This window comes from Panthera pardus, unplaced genomic scaffold (genome assembly GCF_024362965.1).
Source record: "Panthera pardus isolate Hobbes unplaced genomic scaffold, ASM2436296v1 HiC_scaffold_1, whole genome shotgun sequence".
In the NCBI taxonomy this organism is placed as follows: domain Eukaryota; kingdom Metazoa; phylum Chordata; class Mammalia; order Carnivora; family Felidae; genus Panthera; species Panthera pardus.
In genome coordinates, this window is record NW_026526654.1 from 21,768,522 (window position 1) to 21,791,148 (window position 22,627).

The 22,627-nt window shown below is 53.9% G+C and overlaps 1 protein-coding gene and 1 long non-coding RNA gene across 5 annotated transcripts in view; one reads left to right on the forward strand and one right to left on the reverse strand.

Annotated features, from left to right (window-relative positions):
• Nucleotides 1–3,167: 3,167 nt before the first annotated feature.
• FARP1 (FERM, ARH/RhoGEF and pleckstrin domain protein 1) overlaps nt 3,168–22,627 on the reverse strand; it is a 294,494-nt gene continuing 275,034 nt past the window's right edge. For all 4 annotated transcript variants that reach the window (XM_019444039.2, XM_019444038.2, XM_053893079.1 and 1 more), the window contains exons 18-27: nt 19,925–20,162; nt 16,779–16,909; nt 12,377–12,445; nt 12,090–12,179; nt 11,371–11,453; nt 11,183–11,295; nt 10,483–10,649; nt 6,730–6,837; nt 6,057–6,208; nt 3,168–4,628 (exon numbers count right to left, since the gene is read on the reverse strand). In XM_019444039.2, coding sequence (XP_019299584.1) covers nt 4,547–4,628; nt 6,057–6,208; nt 6,730–6,837; nt 10,483–10,649; nt 11,183–11,295; nt 11,371–11,453; nt 12,090–12,179; nt 12,377–12,445; nt 16,779–16,909; nt 19,925–20,162 — 1,233 coding nt within the window. In that variant the 3' untranslated portion in view covers nt 3,168–4,546. The remainder of the gene's footprint in view (nt 4,629–6,056; nt 6,209–6,729; nt 6,838–10,482; nt 10,650–11,182; nt 11,296–11,370; nt 11,454–12,089; nt 12,180–12,376; nt 12,446–16,778; nt 16,910–19,924; nt 20,163–22,627) is intronic.
• LOC109264137 (uncharacterized) lies at nt 20,158–21,564 on the forward strand. The gene is made up of 2 exons (XR_002078597.2): nt 20,158–20,382; nt 20,663–21,564. It is a non-coding gene; the product is annotated as an uncharacterized LOC109264137 (long non-coding RNA).

Genomic DNA, 22,627 nt, shown 5'->3' on the forward strand with positions numbered 1-22,627 from the left:
CTTGTTCTGCAGTGTGACTCTTGAAACGTGACTCTTCAGAGGGCAGTGCACCTGTCGTGGAGGTGTGTGAGTGTGTGTGCGTGAGTGTGTGTGAAGAGGGTGAGACACTTCAGCACTTCCAGAAAGAAGAGCCCACCGTGAACCTGCCGCATGTCCAGGTCTGCTCCCTCTGCACCGTTCAGAAAAGATTGGTCATTGAGAAGGTAGAGCTAAATATTGCTCGTTGTCAAATCGCTCTCTCTTCCCAGGGACCTTGAGGGTTTTCTTTTCTTCAAGGAGCCCGGGTCTGCTCTTTGTCAGCCGGAGGGGTCCGTATTTTTCTGGGCTTGTGGCAGGACCTGGCTTTGCCAAGGTGGGAGGCAGGAGGAAAAATTTCTGGGTCTCTGGGATGGGACATCGAGTTCCTGCAGTAATACTTGACCAGGTGCATGTGGCACTGTTCTGCGTTTGTTGATACAAATCGTTGTCCTCTCTTGCTAGAGTAGCAGTTCTCGAAGGGGAAGACACAGGATTTTGGGAGCAAGGAAGGTACCGGCTAAACTTTGGGATGGAAGGTCTGGCAGGTGCCGACACAGCGGCCTGGAAGTCCCAGGGGAGAGCAGAGGCCCTGGGCCGGAAACGTTTGGGCATGTGCTGCTTGTCTAGATGTGCTGATGGAGTGTAGATTTCAGAGTCTAAAATTAAATCATGATTTCTTAATTAGGAATGGAATGATTGGTTTCTACGAGGGATGCATTTTGGTGGGGGGAAATAGAACTGAATGAATTGCTGACTCTCTGTGTGGGTTTCTGCATCAGGAATATTAACTTGGGTGACGGAACTTGAGAATGTTTCATTCCGTGTTTCAGCAGAATGTTTTGTACGAGCAAACGGTTTGTTTCCCTATGTGAGGCATAAGCCAAAGATCCGTTTTGTCCACTGCGGGAGAATCGCTCAAAGAAGCGAAGCGGTGTTCCCCCGGAGTGGGCGGCTTGTCTGATTGTCAGCCAGCCGGTGCAGACGGCAGCTTTCTGATTTAGAGTTCACTTTGCAGGTGGACAGTGACCTCAAGATCACATGCAAAGCCAGTCTCAGATGGAAGCGGTGGTCCTGCTGACTGGGAGACTGGATTATTCCAGGGAAGCGAATCGGTGTGAAGGGTCAGCACGTGTTCCAGTCGCTAGACCGTAACACACCGAGCCGTCTCCCAGGCAAAGATTAGTCTTTTAGACCTTAAGTGAGTGTCTTCTGTTGATTGAGCTTCTGGGGGGAGATGGGGTTTGGGAGGGTGTGAAGAGTGGCTCTCTTCCCCACGTTCTGGCTGGCTGCTTTCTGTGCACACACAAGCCGAGGTCTGTGCCTCTGAGGGCATGTGGGACCTGTGCCCCCTCAAGGGCCTCGTGACCGGGGGAGGCCGGCGCTGGCGGAGCCACTTAAGTCTTTGTAGGACCAGGGACCGGAGCTACAGTGGAACCCGGCTCAGACAACATCACCTCTGCTGCCCATTAGACCCTCGAGCCCAGCGTCCAGGATGGATTTGCTAGCTCTTGGAGGCCTGTTGATGCCAAGGCCCTGTGGCCACAGCTTGTCCACTTACAGACTGTAGACGGCCGCGGCGCGCCTAGCGTGGGAGAGGCCTGCGTGGAACCCAGCGGCTGCCTTTTGGAAACAGGCAGTGGGCTGTGTCCGGCTGGGTTTTTACGCCTTCTCGAAATCGTCTTTTCTGCGTCCCTGCTGGCCGCGCTAATAAGCAAGGTAGCCGCGACTATCTCGATGTAACCACATGCCACACTCCTGAATCCAACAGTTTTGTTGTCCAGTTAGTCTTGTGAAGTGTCTAGTTCGTTCTTCATGTGGCATTTGTACCTTGCTTTTGGCAAAACGTGGTCCGTTTATAAACATTTTTATATTTCCTTAAAAAAATATGGCTTCTATATTTCTGCTATAAAACATGGCAATAAACGGGGAGAGTACTGCAGGGCATGTTAAGCACAGGTACTGTATCCCGCAAGGGTCAATAAAGTTCACAGAAAATTAATTGTGTAACTCGGTCTCGTGTGTGTAGAGGGGACAGGCTGAATGGCTCCCCCAGAATTTATGTTAAAGCCCTAGTCCCGCCTCCCCCCCACCCCCCTGCCGATGGTATTTGGAGGTGGGGCCTTTGGGAGGGAGTTAGGTCACGAGGGTGGAACCCCCATGATGGGATTAGGGACTTTCCAAGAGAGATCCGCCCCCCCCTTGCCCTGCGAGGACACAGCGAGAAGACAGCTGGCCGTGAACCATGCAGGCTCTTGCCAGACACCGGATCTGCCGGCGCCCTGATCTTCCGCTTTCCCGCCTCCAGAACCGTGAGATACATTTGTTTTTTAATGTTTATTTTTTTTACCTTTGAGAGAAAACACAAGCGGGGGCAGACAGAGGCTTTGAAGCTGACGGCAGCAAGCCCTGTGGGGCTCGACCTCGTGAACCGCCAGATGGTGACCTGAGCTGACGTCAGATACTCAGCCGACTGAGCCACCCAGGTGCCCCTACGTTCCCGTTTGTAGGCCAGTTTTTGTTACAGGCTGGACTCAGGTACAGTTTGTCTCTGGAACTCCCCATATGTTCCCGGCAGCTTGGGAGCGGTCTCACTTGCCCACGTGACTTGGACCTAACGTTTGCTTTGATGTCACGGGGACACAGAGGTGCTGACGGAACCAGTTGTACCACGGACACGGTTTGGGCTCTTTGCTCGGAGACTCTGAACTAGACCACCTCATCCTCACGCCCCGTAGGGTTTAGTGACGGGTGATTGCTACAGAGAGCATTTTCCTGATCTTGCCTGTGCCCTGTCGGCTGCCTGGTGACGGCTTCACCTTCCCAGGGAGTTGGTCCTACCCCTGGGGTGTGGGAGAAACAGCTGGTCTCCAGGGGGCTGCTTGTCACAAAGGAAGTGGAAGCCAGCCCCTCTGTCCCCTTTGCTTCCATCCCTTGGGTTCTAGTCCTTTTATAGCCATGGACCGGCTCCTCGCGAGGTTCTGTCCCCCCAGTTTGGCGGCCACAGACAGACGGTCACAGACCAAGATTCCCGCATGCTCTGTGTGTCTGTTTCGCACCCACCCCTGCGGGACTGGCCACGTCTGCGCCTCGACGGCTCCCTCCCCGCAACCCGCCCACCTTAGGCGAAAAGAAAGACCGGACGAGGTTGGTTATGTTTTGCCTTAAAACTTCAATATGCTGGATTGTGGCGTGAGGTATTTTTATTCCCTTTTGTTAGTACTTAAAACCATCTGGTACATGTCGTAAGGCAAATGATTAACATGTCTCGGGCTACTGGTCCATTTGCACATTGATTTGCACATCGCCGTTGCCACGCACGCCAGTCACGGCTCCCCCGCGTCGGGTCATCCTGTGTTTCTTAGGTAAGGGGCTTTCCCAGCTGTGGTGCGGGCACTGGGAGGTACTGGTTGGATCGGTCGCCCCCTCTGGACTGTGTCAGAAAGGGTTTAACTAGGGGATAGCAGCCCCCCGCCCTCCACGGAGAACAGGCACACGGACTCTGCCTCGTGGGCGCCAGCCGTGTCCCCTGTGCGGTCTGTCGAGGATGCGCGGTGTCCTACTGGTGATACCCCATGCGGGCGGCGGGGGGGCAGTGAGTATAAAAAGGAGGAAAGAATGTTTTCTGAAGACAGGCACGATATATACTACTATTGAATGTGCAATTCCAAACCACAGTTGCAGGATACAGGTATGACGGGGGCCGCACCCACCCTCCGGACGTCACATCTCACAAATGGCCCTGATTACGGACATACGGGTTCTCATGCTTATGAAACAGCAAACACCACAGCGAGACCGCGGACGTCGTGCTCGGTTTCTGCTTCTCTGAACAGAGCACAACCCGCTACGGTCTGTAAAGAGGAACCGCTTCAACAATTTGGTCAACTTGTGCCAAGAACAGCGTTTCCTTGGAGCGTAAGACCCCAAAGGGGAACGTACTTCGTGTGCTGCAAATTGCTTATTAATCGAAGTAAATCCTACTAACTTGCTACTATTATAAAAGTAGAAAGATTGAAAAAACGAAATCGGAAAATGATCTCATTTTGCTTAAGACTGTGCCATATGTATCACAAACATTGGAAAATCCATTTGTTTTTAAAATGCACCAGCCTATAAGTCAAAAGAATTTTCTTTTTTAAGAAAAAGGAGAGCACTTGCCCTGTCTTTTTTGGTTGAACAGATGTGGTTGTCCTGCTTTTAAGGTGCAGTTTGTGGAAGAAAAACCGTCATTTGGCACTACATCAATGACAACGTTTTAATACTGGCACAAGCTAGAAAGAGCCCACCAGGACAAGGACGGACGAGCCACCAGCGTCCGAGGTGGGAGCACGGTTCCGTTCAGACGACACGAACAGCTTGAAAAGACAAGGTTAAAAACGGTTTTGCGGAGATAGAGGAGAGTTGCTGTGAAACCATGTTTCTGTTTTCCAGACAGGTGTTAATTTTACTAGGCTTCATTAATACAGAGGGAAAGTAAGTGTCTCCCGGGAAAGCAGCCACCGCTCACACCAGCAAACGGGTCCTGCCATCAGTACACGTGGGATTCTTTGTGACTCAGGATGTGGGCGCGGGAAGCCGAGCTGGTCGCGCTGCGGATCACCTCCATCCACCTAAGACCAGAAAGCGAAATGACGGTCAAGGGTCACTTGGTCTCGTAAGAGCGTCCCGATACTCAGCGTGCGTCGTGACTTACGTGACGTGCAACTCCAGCAGAAGAGTTCCTGAATGAACTCCTGCTACCCAAGTGAACAGAAGCAAGGCTAAGGGTTCCTCTAGGTGCTCCTGAGGAACGGTTTGAGGACCACCGGCCTGGGCGCTCATTTTGTAGACCACAGGAAGTGCCCATGTGACGCGGCAGCACGCTCCACGTGAAGCAGTTGGAGGTGAGGTGGCTTCCTGTTCTCCCTCCTGGACGGTGACGAGCAGCCCGTTATATGCGTTTGGGTAGTTGCGGTGTATTGGCGGCTCTCAACCCCCCGGGTGGACAGCGTCTGGAGGTGTTTTGGGTTGTCACGGAGGAGGGGGTGCAAGTGGCCTCTAGTAGGAGGGGCCGGGATGCTGCTGGGCATCCTCTAATGCACAGGACAGGACCCCCCACCCCTCTGGACAGCCGAATGGACTCCAGGGTCGGCAGTGTTGAGGGGAGGAGGCCCTGCCTCCATAGAACTGGTAGCAGGGCTTTCAAAAGTCTCTAATCACTGGTCTTTTTAGGATCAGCCCCCTAGTCTAGGTTCTCTGGGCCAGGCTCAGATTTGAGAAGAGTTCTCCGTTGGGCTCGCTTTTCGAGCAGCGTACCTTACGGGGAGGCTTTGACTTGGGTTTTCAACCACCGTGTGGTTGCCGCTGAACTAACGTCGTAACCTATGGGCTCATGGAACCCATGGGGACGAAGGAACACACCGTGTGTGATCAGCATGGCCAGGAGAGACCGTCCTTCCTAAGTGGGCGGGTGACTGTTAACTCTGCCCGGACTATGGCCCGAGGACCCTACCACCTGCCCAAGTGGCAGGATGCCATTCCTGGGGGCCCAGAATTCCTACCTGAAATTTTGGGAAAAGTCTGAGGATTGTGGCTCCTGGGCCTCCTTACACCACGTGTTAGTCTAAGAAGGTAACCCTGAGAAACATTAGGATTTCTTCTTTCCTCGAGTGGTCTTCCGGCCCTAGCACAGTCTGGCATATTCTGACTCAATACTCCAGAGACTAAAACAACACGCTCGCTAGATATTTAAAAGCGCACCATGTGTGGCCCTGACACGGTACAGACTAAGGACTGATGTTACTACCCAGGGAAGTCTCAGTTTTACTTGCTTCTATGAAAACAGAAGTGGATATGATGTTAGGCAAAGGGGACGGCCTGCCCTGCCCCCACCAAAGGTCAGGGACATTTTGGAAGTGAGTAAATGCCCAGGCCTGCGGTGGGCAGGGAGTGCCTGCTGCTATAAACCTCGTCCACTTGGCTCACGTGGGAGAAGCCCCGTGGCTCAGGAGAGGGTGGCCTTTTCCTGCGGCTGCCTGTGCGGAAGGAAGCGTCATTACCTTTCAAACGTGTACTCGCTTTCGGCCCTGAAGTAGTACACGTGAGACTTGAAATGCAGCTTGAACACGTAGTCTTTGTGGATGTCCTCAGACTCGGAGGGAATGGTGAGTGAGTAGCCGAGCAGAGGCAGGCTTGCCAGGGGGTGATGGTCCTGGACAGAGGCAACAGAAGGGGCTGCAGGTGCTTGGGCCTGAGCAGTGACTGCCTTCCTCGCAGGCCAGCTAGTGGGACCCTGCGCCTTCATAAGCTTTTTTTTTTTTTTTTTTCCATTTTACTGATTTTGAAAGAGGCAGATAGAGAATCCCCAGCAGGCTCCGTATTGTCAGTGCAGAGCCCAATGCAGGGCTCGAACTCATGATTTTGGCTCCAGTCAGGATCTCCCAGTTCAGGGTGGGGCCCCCAACCGACCGAGCCATGCAGGAACCTTCAGTGAAGTCTTCCCCCCTCCCTCGCTCAACCAACCAGGCTTCGGCCGGATTGCTGCAGATGGAGGTCAGACCAGTTAGAACTGAGGCTCTCCGGGCCACGGCGCAGGGCCAGACCCCTTCTCACACACCGTGTCCCTCCCTCCATGGCCGGGCAGGTGGCTCAAGGGCCCCATCGTTCTCCCTTCCAGAGGAAGGCCGGCCCCCCGGCAGGTGTACTGTCCCCACTGTCCCATGTGGTACTTACCTGGTGGGACTTGTAGAAGAACAGGCAGAAGTTCGTGAACACCACCCACAGCTTCTGCCACCCGTTGCTGTTTTTGAATTTTCTCAGCAGGTTCCCGGACAACTGATTCTGAAAGACAAGCACGCACGTAAGGAGCACGAGTGGGGGGCGCCCTTGCCGGCAGCGCGCCGCCTGGTCTTCGCGGTCCGCGGGACTCCTGGGCGGGGCTTCCCGAATGTGACTGAGGGAGAGCTGTTCTCCCTGCGGGTGGATTCTCGGAGCCTTACTTAATTCTTGGCCCCCGTTACGGGTTGATTTGCACTGCTTCCCATGCCCAGCTGTGACCTCAGGTGTTCATGGGGGTTGTCATCACAGGTATACGGCAGGAGCACATCAGGCTCCGTCCACTGGCCCTGCTGTCCCTCGGTGAGACGGGGAAAGGATCCGTCACCCTGGGTGACGTGCTGGCGGGCCTTGTGCGCCATCTAGTGGCCTTGGCGGGAACGCTGGCCTGCAGTGGAATGTGTCCTGGCAGGGGGCCGCCTGTGACTCCCCGGAGCTGAAGGAAGAGTAACCATGGGTACGGAGGGGCGTTGCGCGGCCGGCCGTCCTGCCCGAACTCTCCAGCTCTGAGGCCCGGGTGGAGAAGGCCCGCCGCTCGTTACTGGGGAGACTAAAGCAGGAAAGGATGCTGGGCACAGTCCCACAGTTGTGTGTCAAACGGGCAAATTACTACATTTAAGAAAAATTTATAAATATACCTGAGTCTGCTTTATTCTATCCCTCCAGTACTCTTCCTATAAAGCATTAAATGACCTATATAAGCAAGGTCCCCAGCGGTAGCAAGAGAGAGAAGTGTAAACGTCTCTGCCCTCGAGTGGCTCACAGTCTGATGGGGAGACTGACTCAGGGTGAAAGGAGGTGGAAAGAGCCCACCCCAGACTTAGCTGACCCGAGGGGGACACTGCAAACAGCAGGGGTGCCCGATAGAGCTCCCCATCCCCCCCGCATCACTCTATCCAGCTGCCATCCAGCCATGGGCAGAAAGTGACAAGAACACAGGGTATTCGGAGTTACAGGCAGAACTGGGGAGCATCACACATGATTACACGTCACCCGGAGGCAAGGAGGGAGCGCACCTGCCTTCTACTGAACCTAGTTCTTCCAGCTGTTGGCGTCCAGAAGATCTCCTAACACTGGTCCTGCAACGTGTACACGCCTTGCCCCAATTCTAGGCAGGTCCATGGGGAGGTGCTAACTTCCCACGGCCACCTTTCTGGAACATGCCACGTTCAGACTCTCTGAAAGCTCCCCGCTGTCCTAGTGGCCCCTGTGGTCACGAACTGCACTCAAACTCCTCTCCCCGTGGCTTCACTTGGGTACACGTCTGTCTCCTCAGGTCACGCGGCCCCAAAACTCTGCCACCTTTTCTCTGACACTGCTCTCTAGAGACTGAACCCACTGGGGCAGATGACTCAGGTCTGCCTCCAACGTGGGCCAGTCCCCTTCTGCTGCCTTTACCGGGCAGGACAACATCCGTGACCCAGACGCCCCGTTTCCTCACTTTCACAGTGGCCCCCTCTCCTGGACTCCCCCAATCCCCAGTGGAAGAAAGGCCTCTGCTCTGCCCTCTTCCTGGCTCACATCACTGCTCAGTCTTTATTCCAGACCGGATTGTGTCTCCTGCAAAGATAGGTTCAAATCCAAAGCCCTGGTACCTGTGGACATGACCTGATTTGGAAATAGGGTGTGTGTGGATGTCAAGGTGAAGATGAGGTCGTACTGGGGTAGGGTGGGCCCTGATGTGGTAACCGGCGTCTTTTTTATAACACACACCGGGGAGACCTCCAGGCGGGATGGAGGCAGGGGTGATGCATCTACCAGCCAAGAAACACCCAAGGAGTTCTGGCCGTTCCTGGGGCTGGAGCCTCCCTCAGCTTCCAGCACCACGAGGGACGAACTTCCCATTAACCAGTCCGTGGCAATGCGTTCTGGCAGCCCGGCAAGCCCACAGAGACCCCCCCCACCCCCCACCCCACAGATCCCCCGTCAGTGCTGTCCCTTCCATCCTGGTCCTCCCCTGCATCCAGACTGCCCACCCCTCCCCAGGCCTCCGGCACCTGCCAACTCCAGTCTAGGACACGAGAACGCTCCACTGGCCTTCCTACGTGGACCACCCCTATCCCGCATGCTCCTGGCTTGCCCATAACCCTGGGGGCACACCTTGCCTTCCCCAGCTGTCCCCAGGACACGTCTCCACCTGCACGGGTCCTGCAGGAGATGGGACGGGAAGAGGTTCCGGGCATGGGGCTCAGCAACCGTCAGGAGGGGAACGAACTGCCTGCTCCCCGCCCCTATCACCCAGCGGGATCAGAGGACCTGGGAGAAGGGGGTGGGGGGGCGGCACGTGCCTGGCACCGAAGGGGCCCATCACAGACACTAAACTGATGCCATGTGCCCGTGGTGAGGCCGGGGGCACCTGCAGAGGAACAGACCAGCCAATTCCATGAGTATTCAGCCCACATTACTGCTCCTTAAACCCACATGCCCAGGGGCTGTGGCGGCTGCCAGACTTCCTCAAAGGGCCAGATGGTGTATAGTGAGGCTCGTCAGACAGGCAAAATCAGATACGTGTAGTAGCCATTTAAAAACGTCCAACCCCGTTCTCAGTTCCTGCACTGCGAACAGCCAAGGGTGGGCGGGGCTGGCCTGAGGGCCGCTTTGCTGACCAGGTTCTGTACACTCACCTGATGACGCACACGGGACTGACTGCGCAGGCCCGTCACCCGGAAGAGCTGGCCTTGAGGACGTGTCCGGGTCCCACCTGACTCCAGTGTCTGCTGCACCTGAGCGGCCTAAGTGCCTCTAGGGCTTAAAAAGGGGGCTCCAGTCCTACCAACCTCCCACACTTCGTTCTGCCCACACCCTGCGGAGGTCCGTCTAAAGTGGCGCAAAGACCACCCCTCAGTGACGCACCTCCGCCTGCTTCCCTGGACCGGCTGGACAGACTCGATTCCTTCCCGCTCCGGGGAGAATTCTCCAGCCCCACAGTGGGAAGGGGGCCGGGCAGGAGGACCAAGTCTGGCCCTGTGGGGTCAAAGGAGAGGGGACGTCCGCTGCCAGCCAACAGGAGGGCCTGGGCCTCGGATGTGTCCTCTTGAGGATGTGTTCAGACAGGCGCGGGTTTCAGGACACTCTCTGTGGCAGGGAACTCCACAAAAGCAGCTCTGTGGAGCCGTGAAGGTCACTTCTGGAGAACAATCCCAGACAGTCCCCACAGACTAGCCATCAAGAAGGGTTTGGCACGTTCCCAACACTGTTGCTTCAAAAAGCAAAACAAACCGCCGTTCTCGGCCCACAGCCTCCCGGGACATTTTCTCGGGCCAGGTCCGTTTGGGAATTCAGTTTTCGGGTTTAACAAGACACTCCGGCGCCTCTGCTAGATGGCACCCCCGGAAGCAGGTTTGGGGGCAGCAGCCCGGCATCGGAGGGGACCGTGTGCTGTGTCCTAGGGTTTCATCCGTGAACCGCGGCCCGCATGGCCCTGGCTGGCACCAGCTTTCTGACCCCACTGCCTCCCTGGACACCTGCCTGGGGGGACGGGGGGTTCCCGACACCTGCACCCCGCCCGCGCTGGGGCCTCTGTCCACGCGCCGGTGCACATGGATAGCGGCCGCCCCACAGCCAGCTCTGCGAGAGGAGGGACGGCGCAGGGACGGCGCGGCGACGGCCTGGAGAACGAGAGTGAGCGAGCACCGCGCGGGCGGCCCGTACCTCCACGGCGACGCTGAAGTCCACCATGGACACGCTGGTGTTGCGGTGCCAGCACACGTGCACCATGGTGTTGCCGCGGTGCGGGGCCTGGCGCTCCAGCGACGTGCGCGACGCGCTCAGGTCGTCCTCCGACTCCTGGTCGGCCACCGCGGCCTCATCGGGGGACTCTGTGGGAGGCGGCGAAAGGCAGCGCTTCAGACGTCTGCTGGCCAGGAAAGGACCCCTTGGGGACCCTCCCTGGTGCTGAGTGGGACTGGACGGCCAGGGGCACTCCCCTGGGGAGCCCCGTGCGCCCCCAGAGAAGAAGCCACGTTAGCAGCCATCTCTTGTCGGGGTCCCACCCCAGGTGTGCGTGCCGGGGAGCCCCTAACACACTTGAGCGCTGGGGTTGGGGTTCTCTCCCTGCACGCGGACCTTCTGGACCACGAGCCGCCGTGCTGGCCCAGAAGAGAGGACTTCCCTGCTCCCTCGCACTGTTCTGAGGGGCTTTTTTACTCTTAGGAACTGGAAGTTCCTTGATTATTAGCTTTAAACACAAATGTCAACCACAGATAGGAGCCCACCTGGTCGGGTGATTTTTAAGTGCAGCGGGATACCCTCCCTCCATCAGCCAGAGCTGTCCCCCGCACTCCCCCGAGGCTAGTGCCTGGAGGTGACGCGCCTGGGGGGGCACCAGGGAAGCCTCTCCCTCCACACTCACTGTGGTCGGGGGGGCTGCTGGCCAGGAACTCGGGAGTGGGGCCACTGCTTTTCTCTGCCAAGTCGATGGCCATTTGTATATCCTCGACCCACTTTTCCATCTCGGATCTAGAGCTGAAGAAGAGGCAGACGTCAGGTCTTCAGACCACAGCAGGTGGAAGGAGAAGCAGGTGAGAGGTCAGGAGTTACCTGGCCGCCACGACGAGGGACTGTCGCTGGCCCCGCAGGGTCAGGCAGTGGGGGACACCCCACTCGTCTTCGCTTTCCTCTATCTGTGGGATGAGTGTGCAGAATGTTACTGCCAGAGGCAGGGGGACACGCGGTGCATTTCCAAACGTTCGCTAAACTGGCTACAGCTCAGAGGAACCATGTCCGAAAAATCACATTCGGAACATCAAAAGTGTTTTTTTTTGTTTTTTTGGTTGAGCCCATAAACTTCCTTTCATCCAACCACTGAGGGGAGTGAGAGTTTAAGCCAGGGAAATAATCCTGGGCAGACTGGCATTCTGTCTGCATCTGCCAAACAAGGGTCACAGATCATGGAGACTTGTCCACTGGCACATGTCTGGGGAAAGATAGATGGCTGCTCGATTGGGCGGGGGCTCCGCCTTTCCATGTGGATGGGGAGGATGGTCTTTCAGGGCCCCCAGCGCCAGGCAAGAGGAAGTAAAAGGCAGATTCAGACCTCATGGCCATGTCAGCTCGCTTCCTCACTTGATTGTAGAAGAAACGTACGCAGGCATCCTGCATGCGGGATGAGCCATGTCCTGAGCCCCTCTTGGGGAGCCCGAACAAGGCCCAAGGTGCCTGCCTCACGTTATGGGCTCCTGCTCCCGTTATCGGGCCTGAGAACTGCCTGCAGCCCGCAGGGAGGGGCCCCCGATCTCATGCCCATGGCGCATACTCACAGTCATGCCGTACAGCGGGAGCTGCCCATGCACTTTAAACTGATTCGAGGCCGTCAGCCCCCTGCTCGTGTACAGCAAGACGTCGTTGAACTAGAGGAGCAAGGACAAGTGCGGATGAGACGGGCGGGCCGCACTGAAACAGCAGGTGCCCAGAGCAGGTTTTCGGAACCTCCCCGGCAACTCCCTGGTCTCGGCAGCTCCAGTCTGAGCAGCGCAGGCTGCTCCTCCCTCCTCCCAGGTGGCCCAGGGTCAGCCCGGGGACCCGACCAACGGCCATCAGCACTCACCAGGAAAAACATGCGTTGCTGGAGCCCCTTGCCGGAGAGCTTGCTGAGGCTGCCCAGGCGGATGAATTCCTGCGGACGAAACAGACCCCGAGGCTCGGCTGGGAGCACGCACACCTGCGTCCACACGGAGACTGTGGCTGCCTCGTGCCAGGGTCCCCGTCCCGGTGCAAACTATAGCGGTCGTGGTTACAGTTTACTGAATGCCGTGCTGAGCTTCCCAGGAGCCCACGAGGCAGGGACGACGGTCAGTTCCACTCGAAGAGAAAGCAGTGCTCAGAGGCCCCCTTGCGAGCCTGGGACTCTGCCCTTAATCCCCAGGCCCCAGATTTCCAGCTGCGAGGGGAGGGGACAGAGGCCACAGAGTGGCAGCAGGGGGCTGGGGAGATAGATGAGCCACAGGAGAGTAAGGGACAGAGAACCTGCTCCGTGACTCAGCTCTGGTTCTTAGAAACAAGTGAACTGTGTTCTGGGATCAAAGAAGAAGCAGCAAATGGGTGTCAGGAACTCCTCCCCCCAAGACTAATAAGCCCCGGAGGCCATGCGTCATTTGGGGCACTTAAAACCCCACAAAACTATTTTTTAAATTGTGATAAAATACATATAAAATGTACCATTTGTGACCTTTATGCACTCAGCATACTCACTACTCCTCTAGGTGGGGAAATTTTCATCACCCAAGAGGAAACCCCGTGCCCGATCAGTGGTCACTCTCCCTCTCCCCTTTCCCCAGCGCCTGGCTCCCACCAATCTGTCTTCTTTCTTTATGGATTTGCCTATTTGGATATTTCATGTAAACTGAATCTTGTCATATGTGACCTTTTGTGTGTCTGGCTTCATTCACTTCTCCTGTCTTCAAGTTCCATCCACACTGTAGTATGTACCAGAAGTTCCCTCCTTCCTGGGGCTATTTTGTCATATGGACATATCACATTGTGTTTATAGGCTCACCAGAGGGATGATGGACATTCACGTTCAAGTGTTTGTTTAAACACCCGTGTCAGTTCTGGGTCTACATGGAGGACTGGAATGGCTGGGTCATGGGGAAATTCTATGGCTAACTTATTAAGGAACCGCCTAACTTCTCCATAGTGTTGCTTCTAAAATGTGGCTGCAGGTCCGTTAACATTTTTCCGGCGGGGTCTCTGTCCCCTTCCCTTGGATGTGGGTGGGCTGGGGACTGATCTGACCAACAGAGTGTGGAACACACACTATGTGACTTCCAAGACTAGGTCATAAAACCACATGTGGCCTACGCTTTGTCCCTGGGAACACTTGCTCACGGAGCCCTGAGCTGCACATAGAAGAAGGAGCACGCTGAACGCAGGGTCAGCCAGCAAGGCCTCTCATGGATGGGCTCTGTGGTGCACGGTCCCAGCTGAGCCTCCAGAGGTCCCTGCCAGGTGTCCGCCTTGAACCCTCCAGACTAACCCATCTGGGACCCCCGTCAATGTCACAGGGAGCAGAAGAATCACCTGGCTGAACCCTGTCCAACTGCTGACTCACAAAACCATGACATATACTGAAAAGTTGTTTCCAGCCACCAAGTACTGGAGTAGTTTGTTACTTAGCAACAGATTTCTAGAGCACCTGCCAGCAGCTTTCTCTGTGCTCACGGCAGCTACTGAGCCAAGGACTCAGCCAACTCATTTTGATCCTATAGACTTTTGCACAGCCTGATTCAATGCTCTGTTTTTTATGAAATGTGGATCAAAGACCGTGTCTGCCCACAATTTAACGGATGTGTTTTGGGGACCAACAAAGGAACACATAATAAATCCCTTCAGGACCCCGGGATGGATGCTGTCGGACATCAACAAGGCGATACGAGGAGATGATATCTGGGGGGCCGCTTTCATCACCGAAAGGCGGTGAGAGCGGGATGGGGGCCCTAACCTGCTCTCCTGCCGCACATTTGGAACACGTGTGTCTCCCAACAAATCTTGAGGGAGCTCAGCTGTTGCCTGTGTGGAACACAGGGTGGCCTGGGACACTCACTGCAAAAAAGACAAGGGAGCACGTCTGCATGTCTGGCAGGCCTCAGCGGCACGGAGCAGAAGGGCTGTGGACTCAGACGTCAGTGTCTGGGGCTGGAGACGGAAAAGTTCTCGCGCCTAGAATTTTTTTTAAACCACAGAAGAGGGTGGGGGAAAAGGCCCCTAATGTCCTTAAGAGCGAGCTGCTTCCTTCTGGAGGGAAATCCAGTCCACATCTGTGAGTTTTAACCAAACAAAGCCCCCCCACCCCCACCCCTCCAGTCCCTGCTGCTCTACCGGGAAGGCGGCCCACAGCACATTGTTCTATGGGGTGGGGGGGGGGCTGACTCAGGCCCAAAGTGCTGTGGCATTTCTGTCTCAGGGAAAACGCCTGCCCTCCTGGACGTGGTGCAATCTCAGGCTGACCCCTGTAGGAGGGTGAGCAAGGGTTACGCCGAACGCCAAGCTAGGAATCACACTGCCACTGCGTGTAGCCCAGGGGGCGTCTCCAAAATTATGTGCTCACATTCAAATCTCAATTTTTAAAATTCTACCTATAGACAAACCAGAGCCTTCCCCCCCACCCCTTAGGTTCTTTGGTAATTTAAATTAATGATAATCAATTAGCTTTGGTACATGGAATGATACCCCATTTTAGAACTTGTTCCCCTGAAGGCCTGTGACTCCCTCCTTCCCATTTCATTCAGAGTTGACTTGAGGCTGGTTGATGAACACAAGAATACGGAAATAAGGTGGTTACCTTTATAAGCAATAATGACCTCTATTTATTAAAAAATACTTTTTAAAATAATTGTTTACTTTTGAAAGAGAGCAGGGGAGGGCAGAGAGAGGGAGACAGGGAATCCAAAGCAAGCTCTGTACTGACAGCTCAGAGCCTGACATGGGGCTCGAACCCACAAACCGTGAGATCGTGACCTGAGCCGAAGTCGGACGCTCAACCGACTGAGCCACCCAGGTGCCCCAGCTATATATTTTAGAACATCCAAAGTTAAGAAAAAAATCATACCGATTCCAGTGGCCTTTACTAAGGCTTCTGCGTGGATGGGTAAACGTGGTCATTGTGTGCTGAGGCCTGGGAGAATGTTCTCACCAGCAGAGCTGAAGTAAATCCCCACTTTCACCGCCCCCTCCTCCCCCAGCATTTACCACATACACCTGTTCTGACAATCTTTCACAAACAGTTTCCCGGTCAGTCTTGTCATTAGGCTCCCTGGCAGAAACACCCAGACACACACAGGGTTCCCTCATCTTCCCTGCCTTACAGACTTCAAGTCTCTGGGGCAGCTGCCTGTCGAACAAGACTGAAAGCCCCTGGCAAACCGGACACGGCACCTGTCTGAAGACTAAGGCAGATACGAGGCAGATCAAAGACGCTAAAATTTTCTCTGGAACCTGGGTGATGTGAACTTTGAAATGGGGGAGCCCTAGAGATAAAGATCCCATGGAGAGAATTGATAAGTTGTACCCCCTAATATCTTTGATCCCTGGGCAATGATTGTTTCCTGGGAAAAGAACTGAAAGCAGGCTGCTATGTGTTTTCACATCCCCCTCGGCCTGGAAGGAGCGTGTGTGCCCCACGAGGCCCCACTTCACTGTGGGTGGCCTACGTTTCATGAAGGGTGCTGGGTAGGTGAACGTTAATGGCCTAAGTGAACGTGCATCTCTCCTAGGATCACGTTTTGGCTAAAATGTTATTTTAATTCTGAATTAAAATCATTATGCACAGAAAATTGCATCTTTTAAAAATTCTTTTCATACATACGGAACTTATGTGCTTTTGTGCACGGATTTTCCTCTGCCTTTGTATCACCATTCTACCCGATTGTTTTAAAAAAGTATTTTTCGGGGTGCCTGGGTGCCTCAGTCGGTTTAGTGTCTGACTTCGGCTCAGGTCATGATCGCACGGTTTGTGGGTCTGAGCCCCACGTTGAGCTCTGTGTTGAACATCTGCTCAGAGCCTGGAGCCTGCTTTGGATTCTGTGTCTCCCTTTCTCTCTGCCCCTCCCCAACTCGTGCTCTGTCTCTCAAAAATAAATAAGTGTAAAAAAAAAAATTAAACAAGTATTGCTCCTTGGCTTCAGTTTTCATTTACCTAACTTTAAAAAAGTAAAATAAGAATGTCTCCAATCCTGTCAGAATACAGTAAGGAAAAAGTAAATTAGCAAATCAACCAGGAAGGAGAAAAAGGAGGTCATAGCCTTGCTTTATCTCCTTCTGACCCAAAATTGGGGAGTGATAGTGACGCCGTCATGTTCAAGGCGTTGTCCCAACTGTCTCACAGCTGGAAGGAAGCCACTTCACTCAGAAGGGGGAGATCTTAAACTGGAGAGCCCGTATTCAAAAGGTTCACATTTAAGTCACTTAAACATTGCCTTTCTGGCTTCACCTCTAATAGCTTGCTTACTTACCCTTCCCGGAATCACAAGATTGTCGATGCCAATCAAGTCTTTCTTGAGTTCATGCAGCTTCTGGAAATTCTCCATCTTGATCATCGTACCGTGAAGCTGTGCCACCATTTCGGTAACCTCTGCCAGAGCAGCTGACCAAGGGAACAGAACCGGAAATGGCAGCATTAATGGCGGACGAGGGTCTGTTTTCCCATCAGACTTCCGGGGGGGATATCCTCCAGTAGCCGCCCTAAGATAGAGGCTGTCCTTCTAGGGGAAAACACTGCTATTTCTAATAAAAATCTCTAACAAATAAAAATTTGCAATATGAATTTATTTGCTTGAGTTTCCCCAAAGCATCTTGGAAATGAAAATGGCCCCTTTGTGGCTATGTGGTGGATAGCTGTCTTTCCACTGGAATCACTTGGCACAGAGGGGATCGCAGTGGAATACGAACTAGAATTTTGTCCTCAGGGCACAAGTTTCTATCCACCTCCTGTTACCTGGGAAGGACAGAGAGGATAGAGAGGCCACAGAAAAATCTGGGGCAGACAGGGGATCTTTCTGTGAGAGAGTCTCCTTGATAGTGTGACGCTTCTGGGCAACTAACATTCCAGCACACCCCAGTCCTTCCTTCTGCAGAAATCACATTTTGCCAAGACGGTTACGAAGAATGATAGCAAAAGGAAGCTGGAGTTTGCACTCACGAGAGGGTCTTCCCTACACTGGGAGGCATCTAATCTGGAAAAGGAGCTCCTGTCCCCTTAGGACACATTTGGGTGACATCTAAACCCACAGTAGCTATTTAGGTATTTTCGTCAAGCAATACTTGTCAACTGAACGCCAGTCTTCAGAACACTAAACACCTCCTCGCCCCCAGCACTTCAACATTGGAAGGGAAGTGATCCTTGCTTTCTCCCTGGGGATGCAAATTAAATTCTTCCCGGCTTATCACAGAATGCCTTGTCCCAGCCTTAGTGACAAAACCCAGGACTTGCTCAATCTTCAGACATTTACTGGCCAGCTTAGTCCAATAAACAGTCACTGGGCACTGAATGCTTAGTGGGGGTGGGGGGGGGGGACTGAGGAGGCTCTAAGAGGAAAAAGATGGCACCCTGGTCCCTGAGCGCTCATGGGGAGGCATCTCGAGAATGGCTCTTGACACACTACATCCCTCAAGAGTAGTAAACATATTCCCCCAGCCTTTTCACAACCATGCTACCTTAGGTCTTAAGCTAGGTAACCGATGCTTTTTCCATTTAGTTGTCAACGACAGACTTTTTTTTTTTTTTACTGGGATTGTTCTGTAAAATGCCAGCTGGGCAAGCCAACCAAGGACAGTACATGTGGAATGAAAGATGTCCTTCACCTTTCTGGCTGATCCAGCCATACAATTCTAAGTCCTCCCACCTGGGTGTGGCCAACTGGCAACTGCTATATAAGACAAGGCAGGCGGGTGGAGAGGGTCACCCGACCTCGAGGGTCAGGCGCAACCTCCAGGCTCCTAGGAGGAGGAACCCTGTGCCAGGAGAGGGCGAGTAGTGGCAGTAACGACTCCAAGCAGAAGGAACAGACTATACCGAGGTGCAGAGGCACAAAGCACCATGGTCTTAAAGACTAACGACCTATGTGTGACAAACCAAAACCATGTCACCAGCCATTTCTCTCCCCTTCCGTGAACTGCCAATGTCTTCATCATTTCACCAAAACTTCTCTGGGGTTATCTTTTAAGAAATGAACCTGTACGATTCCTCTACATATCCTACATACCAAAGGATTGACTTTCTGCAACAAGCCCACGTCTCCATTTCCTTCCTTAAAGCCCTTCCTATCTTCCCTTTGCTCATGACTGCGGTCTTCTGGGGTTTATGAGACCCCACGGGATCTGAGTCTGCTTACTTTGGCAGTCTCAGTTCTGCTGCTATCCCTCTGAGTTCCATACAGAACTTCTACTTTCTGGGGTATTCCCACAGTCTCTGTTCCCCTTGGACCTCTGTACGTGCCGTTCCCAGCTTCATACTGCACACCCTCCCCCCAACTGGGAAAACTCCTATTTATACCTTAGCTGTAAAGATAAGATATCCTTTCCCTCAGAGAGCTCCCCCTAAGCCCTGAAGGCCAGGTCAAATCACAGGGCAGTCACTGTCCAGGTGTCTTCCCCTCTGTGCCCACCAGCGGGTCCCATGCGTGGGGGCCACATCTGCGTCATTCACTTTCATATGCCCAATACACAGCAGGTGCTCGATGTTGTTCAGGGGCAACAGGAAGTTTTGACGGTAGCCCGAGGGAATCTGGTGTTACCCAGGTTTTAAACAAAACAGTAAGAGGTGCATTTAGAAAAAGAGAACACAGATGGGAGGCGTTTATAATAAGAGAGAGATAGCAGTGGCCCAGGTATCTTATCTGTAAAGTGGGGAAACAATATTTATCGTGGTTGGAGTTGTTGGTTATTAAAGGAGTCAAGGTGTTAATATTGGTAAGATACCTGGCCCAGGGCTGAGTGAGTGACAGTGGGTAATATCGTCATGACAGAAGGATAGGATGGTCAAGCATGTGGGCTCTGGGTTTAGGTTCCAAGTCATTTGCTTTCTAGCTGTGTGACTCTGGGCATGTTCCTTAACCTCTCTGGTCTCAGTAGCCTCTATATGTAAAATGAGCTCACCCCTGCCTTTTGTAGGCTGGTCGTGAAAATTATGAGTCAATACAGGTGAGGCTCTTCTTTTTGTTTTTGAGAGAGAGAGAGAGCAAGTGAGCAAGGGGAGATAGAGAGAGAGAATGAATCAGGTGAGGTGCTTCTTAAGGTGACTGGCACATGACAGACGCCCAGCGGTAATTAGCTGAAGCACTTATTACAGGCTGTTTTCCGTAGCTGATCCCAGGAGGGTCAAAGGTTTCAACCACCTAGGGAGAGGGATGCTTCCTAGTGGGGGTGGGGGAGCCGACTCTAAGTGGGCCTTCCCCAGGGTTCTTTGCGCTAAACTACCCAGGACCAAAGGAGGAGAGAGGTCCTAATGACCGTTATCACTTCCGTTATGGAAAGACCAAGAGGTAACAGAAAGTGCTGGGCCCTGTGCTAAAAAGCAGCACGCGCCCCCCCCCCCCCCCCCGCCACGTGATCGCAAGGCCCCGCCCCTCGCTCCCTGCGGCAGGCCCCGCCCCTCGCTCACCGCGGCAGTCCCTGAAGTCTGCGTGGCTGGGCGGGTGGTGCTTGCACAGGCGCTCCAGGACCTGCTTGTAGTGCATGAGCCGGTGCAGCGGGCGCAGGAGGAAGGTGTTGAGCGGCAGGTAGCACACCTTCTGCAGCTCAAAGTCTCTGCACAGGCTCTCCAGCCGCCGCGAGCTCCTGATGCCCGTCTCCAGCGCCTCCAAAGCTTCACTGTGCTTCCACAGGTGAGCCGCCAGTTGCTGGTGGGGGCGAGACACGAGCGCACACGCGTTCCACCGGGCCCGACTCTCAGAAGTGAACATCACCCTGGCCTTTCGTGGCTTCCTTTCATTCTACTTCGAGCTTTCCCATTCGCTATTGATTTCATTATTTCCGTTAGGCTCTCGGGATGAAGAAAAAACCTCTAGGGAAGCATTATGCGTTTTAATTGGCATAGGAGACGTATATGCCATATTAGAGGTGAGGCTGGCAAAACTGAGGGGAATTAATAGACAGGAGCTCCTTCAGGGGGCTGTGCTTTCCTTCTAAATGTCAGAAGAGCCCAGGGCCAATTCAATAGGTGTCATATAGTTACAGCTACGCATTTCTGTTAAACGCCTCCCTTCTGCTTCTCAGTAAGGAAGCATCTGCCATGAGCCACCTGCCCTGCTCCATTCCGGAGCGCTGGGTGAGAATTAGACACAGAGCCTACTCTATGGGGGTCTGACAAAGATACTTTACTTGACCATGTTTTCTGCAGGCTCCTGAGGCTTCTCCTTGACTGGTCTGGGAGCTTCCTTATGAAAAGCCAGTTTTAGCAAAAATCCCACTAAGCCTAACTGGAACCCCCGGCCCTTGACGTCTGGCCACCCTTGACATTGGGTTCCTCATCTCTTACCATCCCCAGGTGATGTGCGATCACCCTGCCTTCAGCAAAGAATCCTGTCTGGTTGGTTCAGCCAGAACCCGATTTATCCCCGATGTTTCCTCTTTGTACCTTCCCATCCTCTGACCCCCACCCCGCCCCTTGGCTAGAAGTCCCCGCTTGCCCACGCTGTATTCAGAGTTGAGCCCAGTCTCTCTCCCCCACAGCAGTGGACCCTACCCAGTCCCAATGGTCCTGAATAAAGTCTGCTTTACTATATTTAACACATGCTGTTGAATATTCCCTTCCTGTAATAGCTGGTGGCAGAGACTGACGAGGGTAAGAGGATAGAGGGTTTGAGAATAGAGCATTAAAGGAGGAATTATGTCCTTACAGGAGGTGGGGAATCGCAAGGTAAGGGTAGATTCCCTTACCTTACAGGTAAGGGTAACAAGATGGCACAAGAACATCTAGGACAAGAGAACAGCAGTTGTCCTCAAGACTTCCTTCCCGGGAGTGGGCTTGCCGTCCATGTGCTGACCACCCCACATCTACATTTCCACGCTCCCCAAAGGCTTCACAAAGAGCCTGAAACGCGGTGAGTCCAGGTGGAAACCCAACACCACCTGCCTCAAGTGGGGCCGCCCCATGATTCTGTAACCTGAGGATGGATGCCGCCACCAGCTGGTTATCCAGGACGGAAAAACCAGGAAGACATTCCGGATTCCATTTTTTTTTGAATCCTTCACCAAGTCCTTCTGATTCTACCTCCTAAAAACGTCAAGGCTGTTACCATCTTTCTCTGCACAGTCACTGCCCTGGTTCTGGCTTTGTGTCCCCCCCCCCCCCCCCCGCCAACCCCAACCTACTGTGGTGGTGTCTCCATCGGGACCTCTGCCTCCACGCCTCACCCCTCCACGCCTCCAGAGTCCTCAGCAGGGCACATGGGGCCCTTAGGATATAACCCTCCCCCCACTCCATGTGCTTCTTGCCACCTCACCCCAGGTGAGCAAATTGAACAACCTATACTTGACTGCCCGGCTCATGCCCAGAGCCTCTGCACATGACACGCCCCTTAGGAGCCCTGCCCGGCCTCAGCAACCCCCTCAACACCCACCCGCCTCCACCAGTTAGGGACTCCTCTATCTTCTGTACTTCTGCCGTATGTGTCCATCTCAGCCCTTGTCACGTGGTGTCCCCTGCTGGGTTTAGTGACTACTTTTATTTTGAAATACAGATTCGTAGGAGCTTACACAGGAATGTACAGGGAGGTCCTGCACCCAGCCTCCCCCAGGGCTAACATCTCGTGTAACTATAGCACAACATCAACACTAGGAAATTGACACTGGTACGATCCGGAGTTTACTTGGACTCTACCAGTTAAATGTGCCCCCATGCGTGTGTGTACACGTGCAGCTCCAGGCCGTGTTACCACATGCGCTGTTCCCGAGTTGACCTTAAGAGTGTACATCGGTTGTGCTCCTGCATCCTCGGGGCCTGATACACACATAGGCACTCAGTAAATGTCTGCTGCCTGCATGCCTTAATGAGCAAATGAAGGGTGCCTGGTTGGCTCAGTTGGCAGCATGTGACCCTCGATCTTGGGGTTGTGAGCTGGAGCCCCGCGTTGGGAGTAGAGGTCACTTCAAACAAAACAAAACAAAACAAAACAAGAAAAAACAACCATGCATGCACCCAGCCAAGGCAGGAGTCTTGCAAGAACCTTGAGTGCCTGGAGAGGTGAGTTCATGGTCACTGGAGCACAGAGAAGCATGTGAAGGACACGGGGAAGGGCCTGGAAAGATCATCCAGGGCTAGAACACGAAGGCCTTTGTCAGGTTTGGGTTTGGACTGTATTCT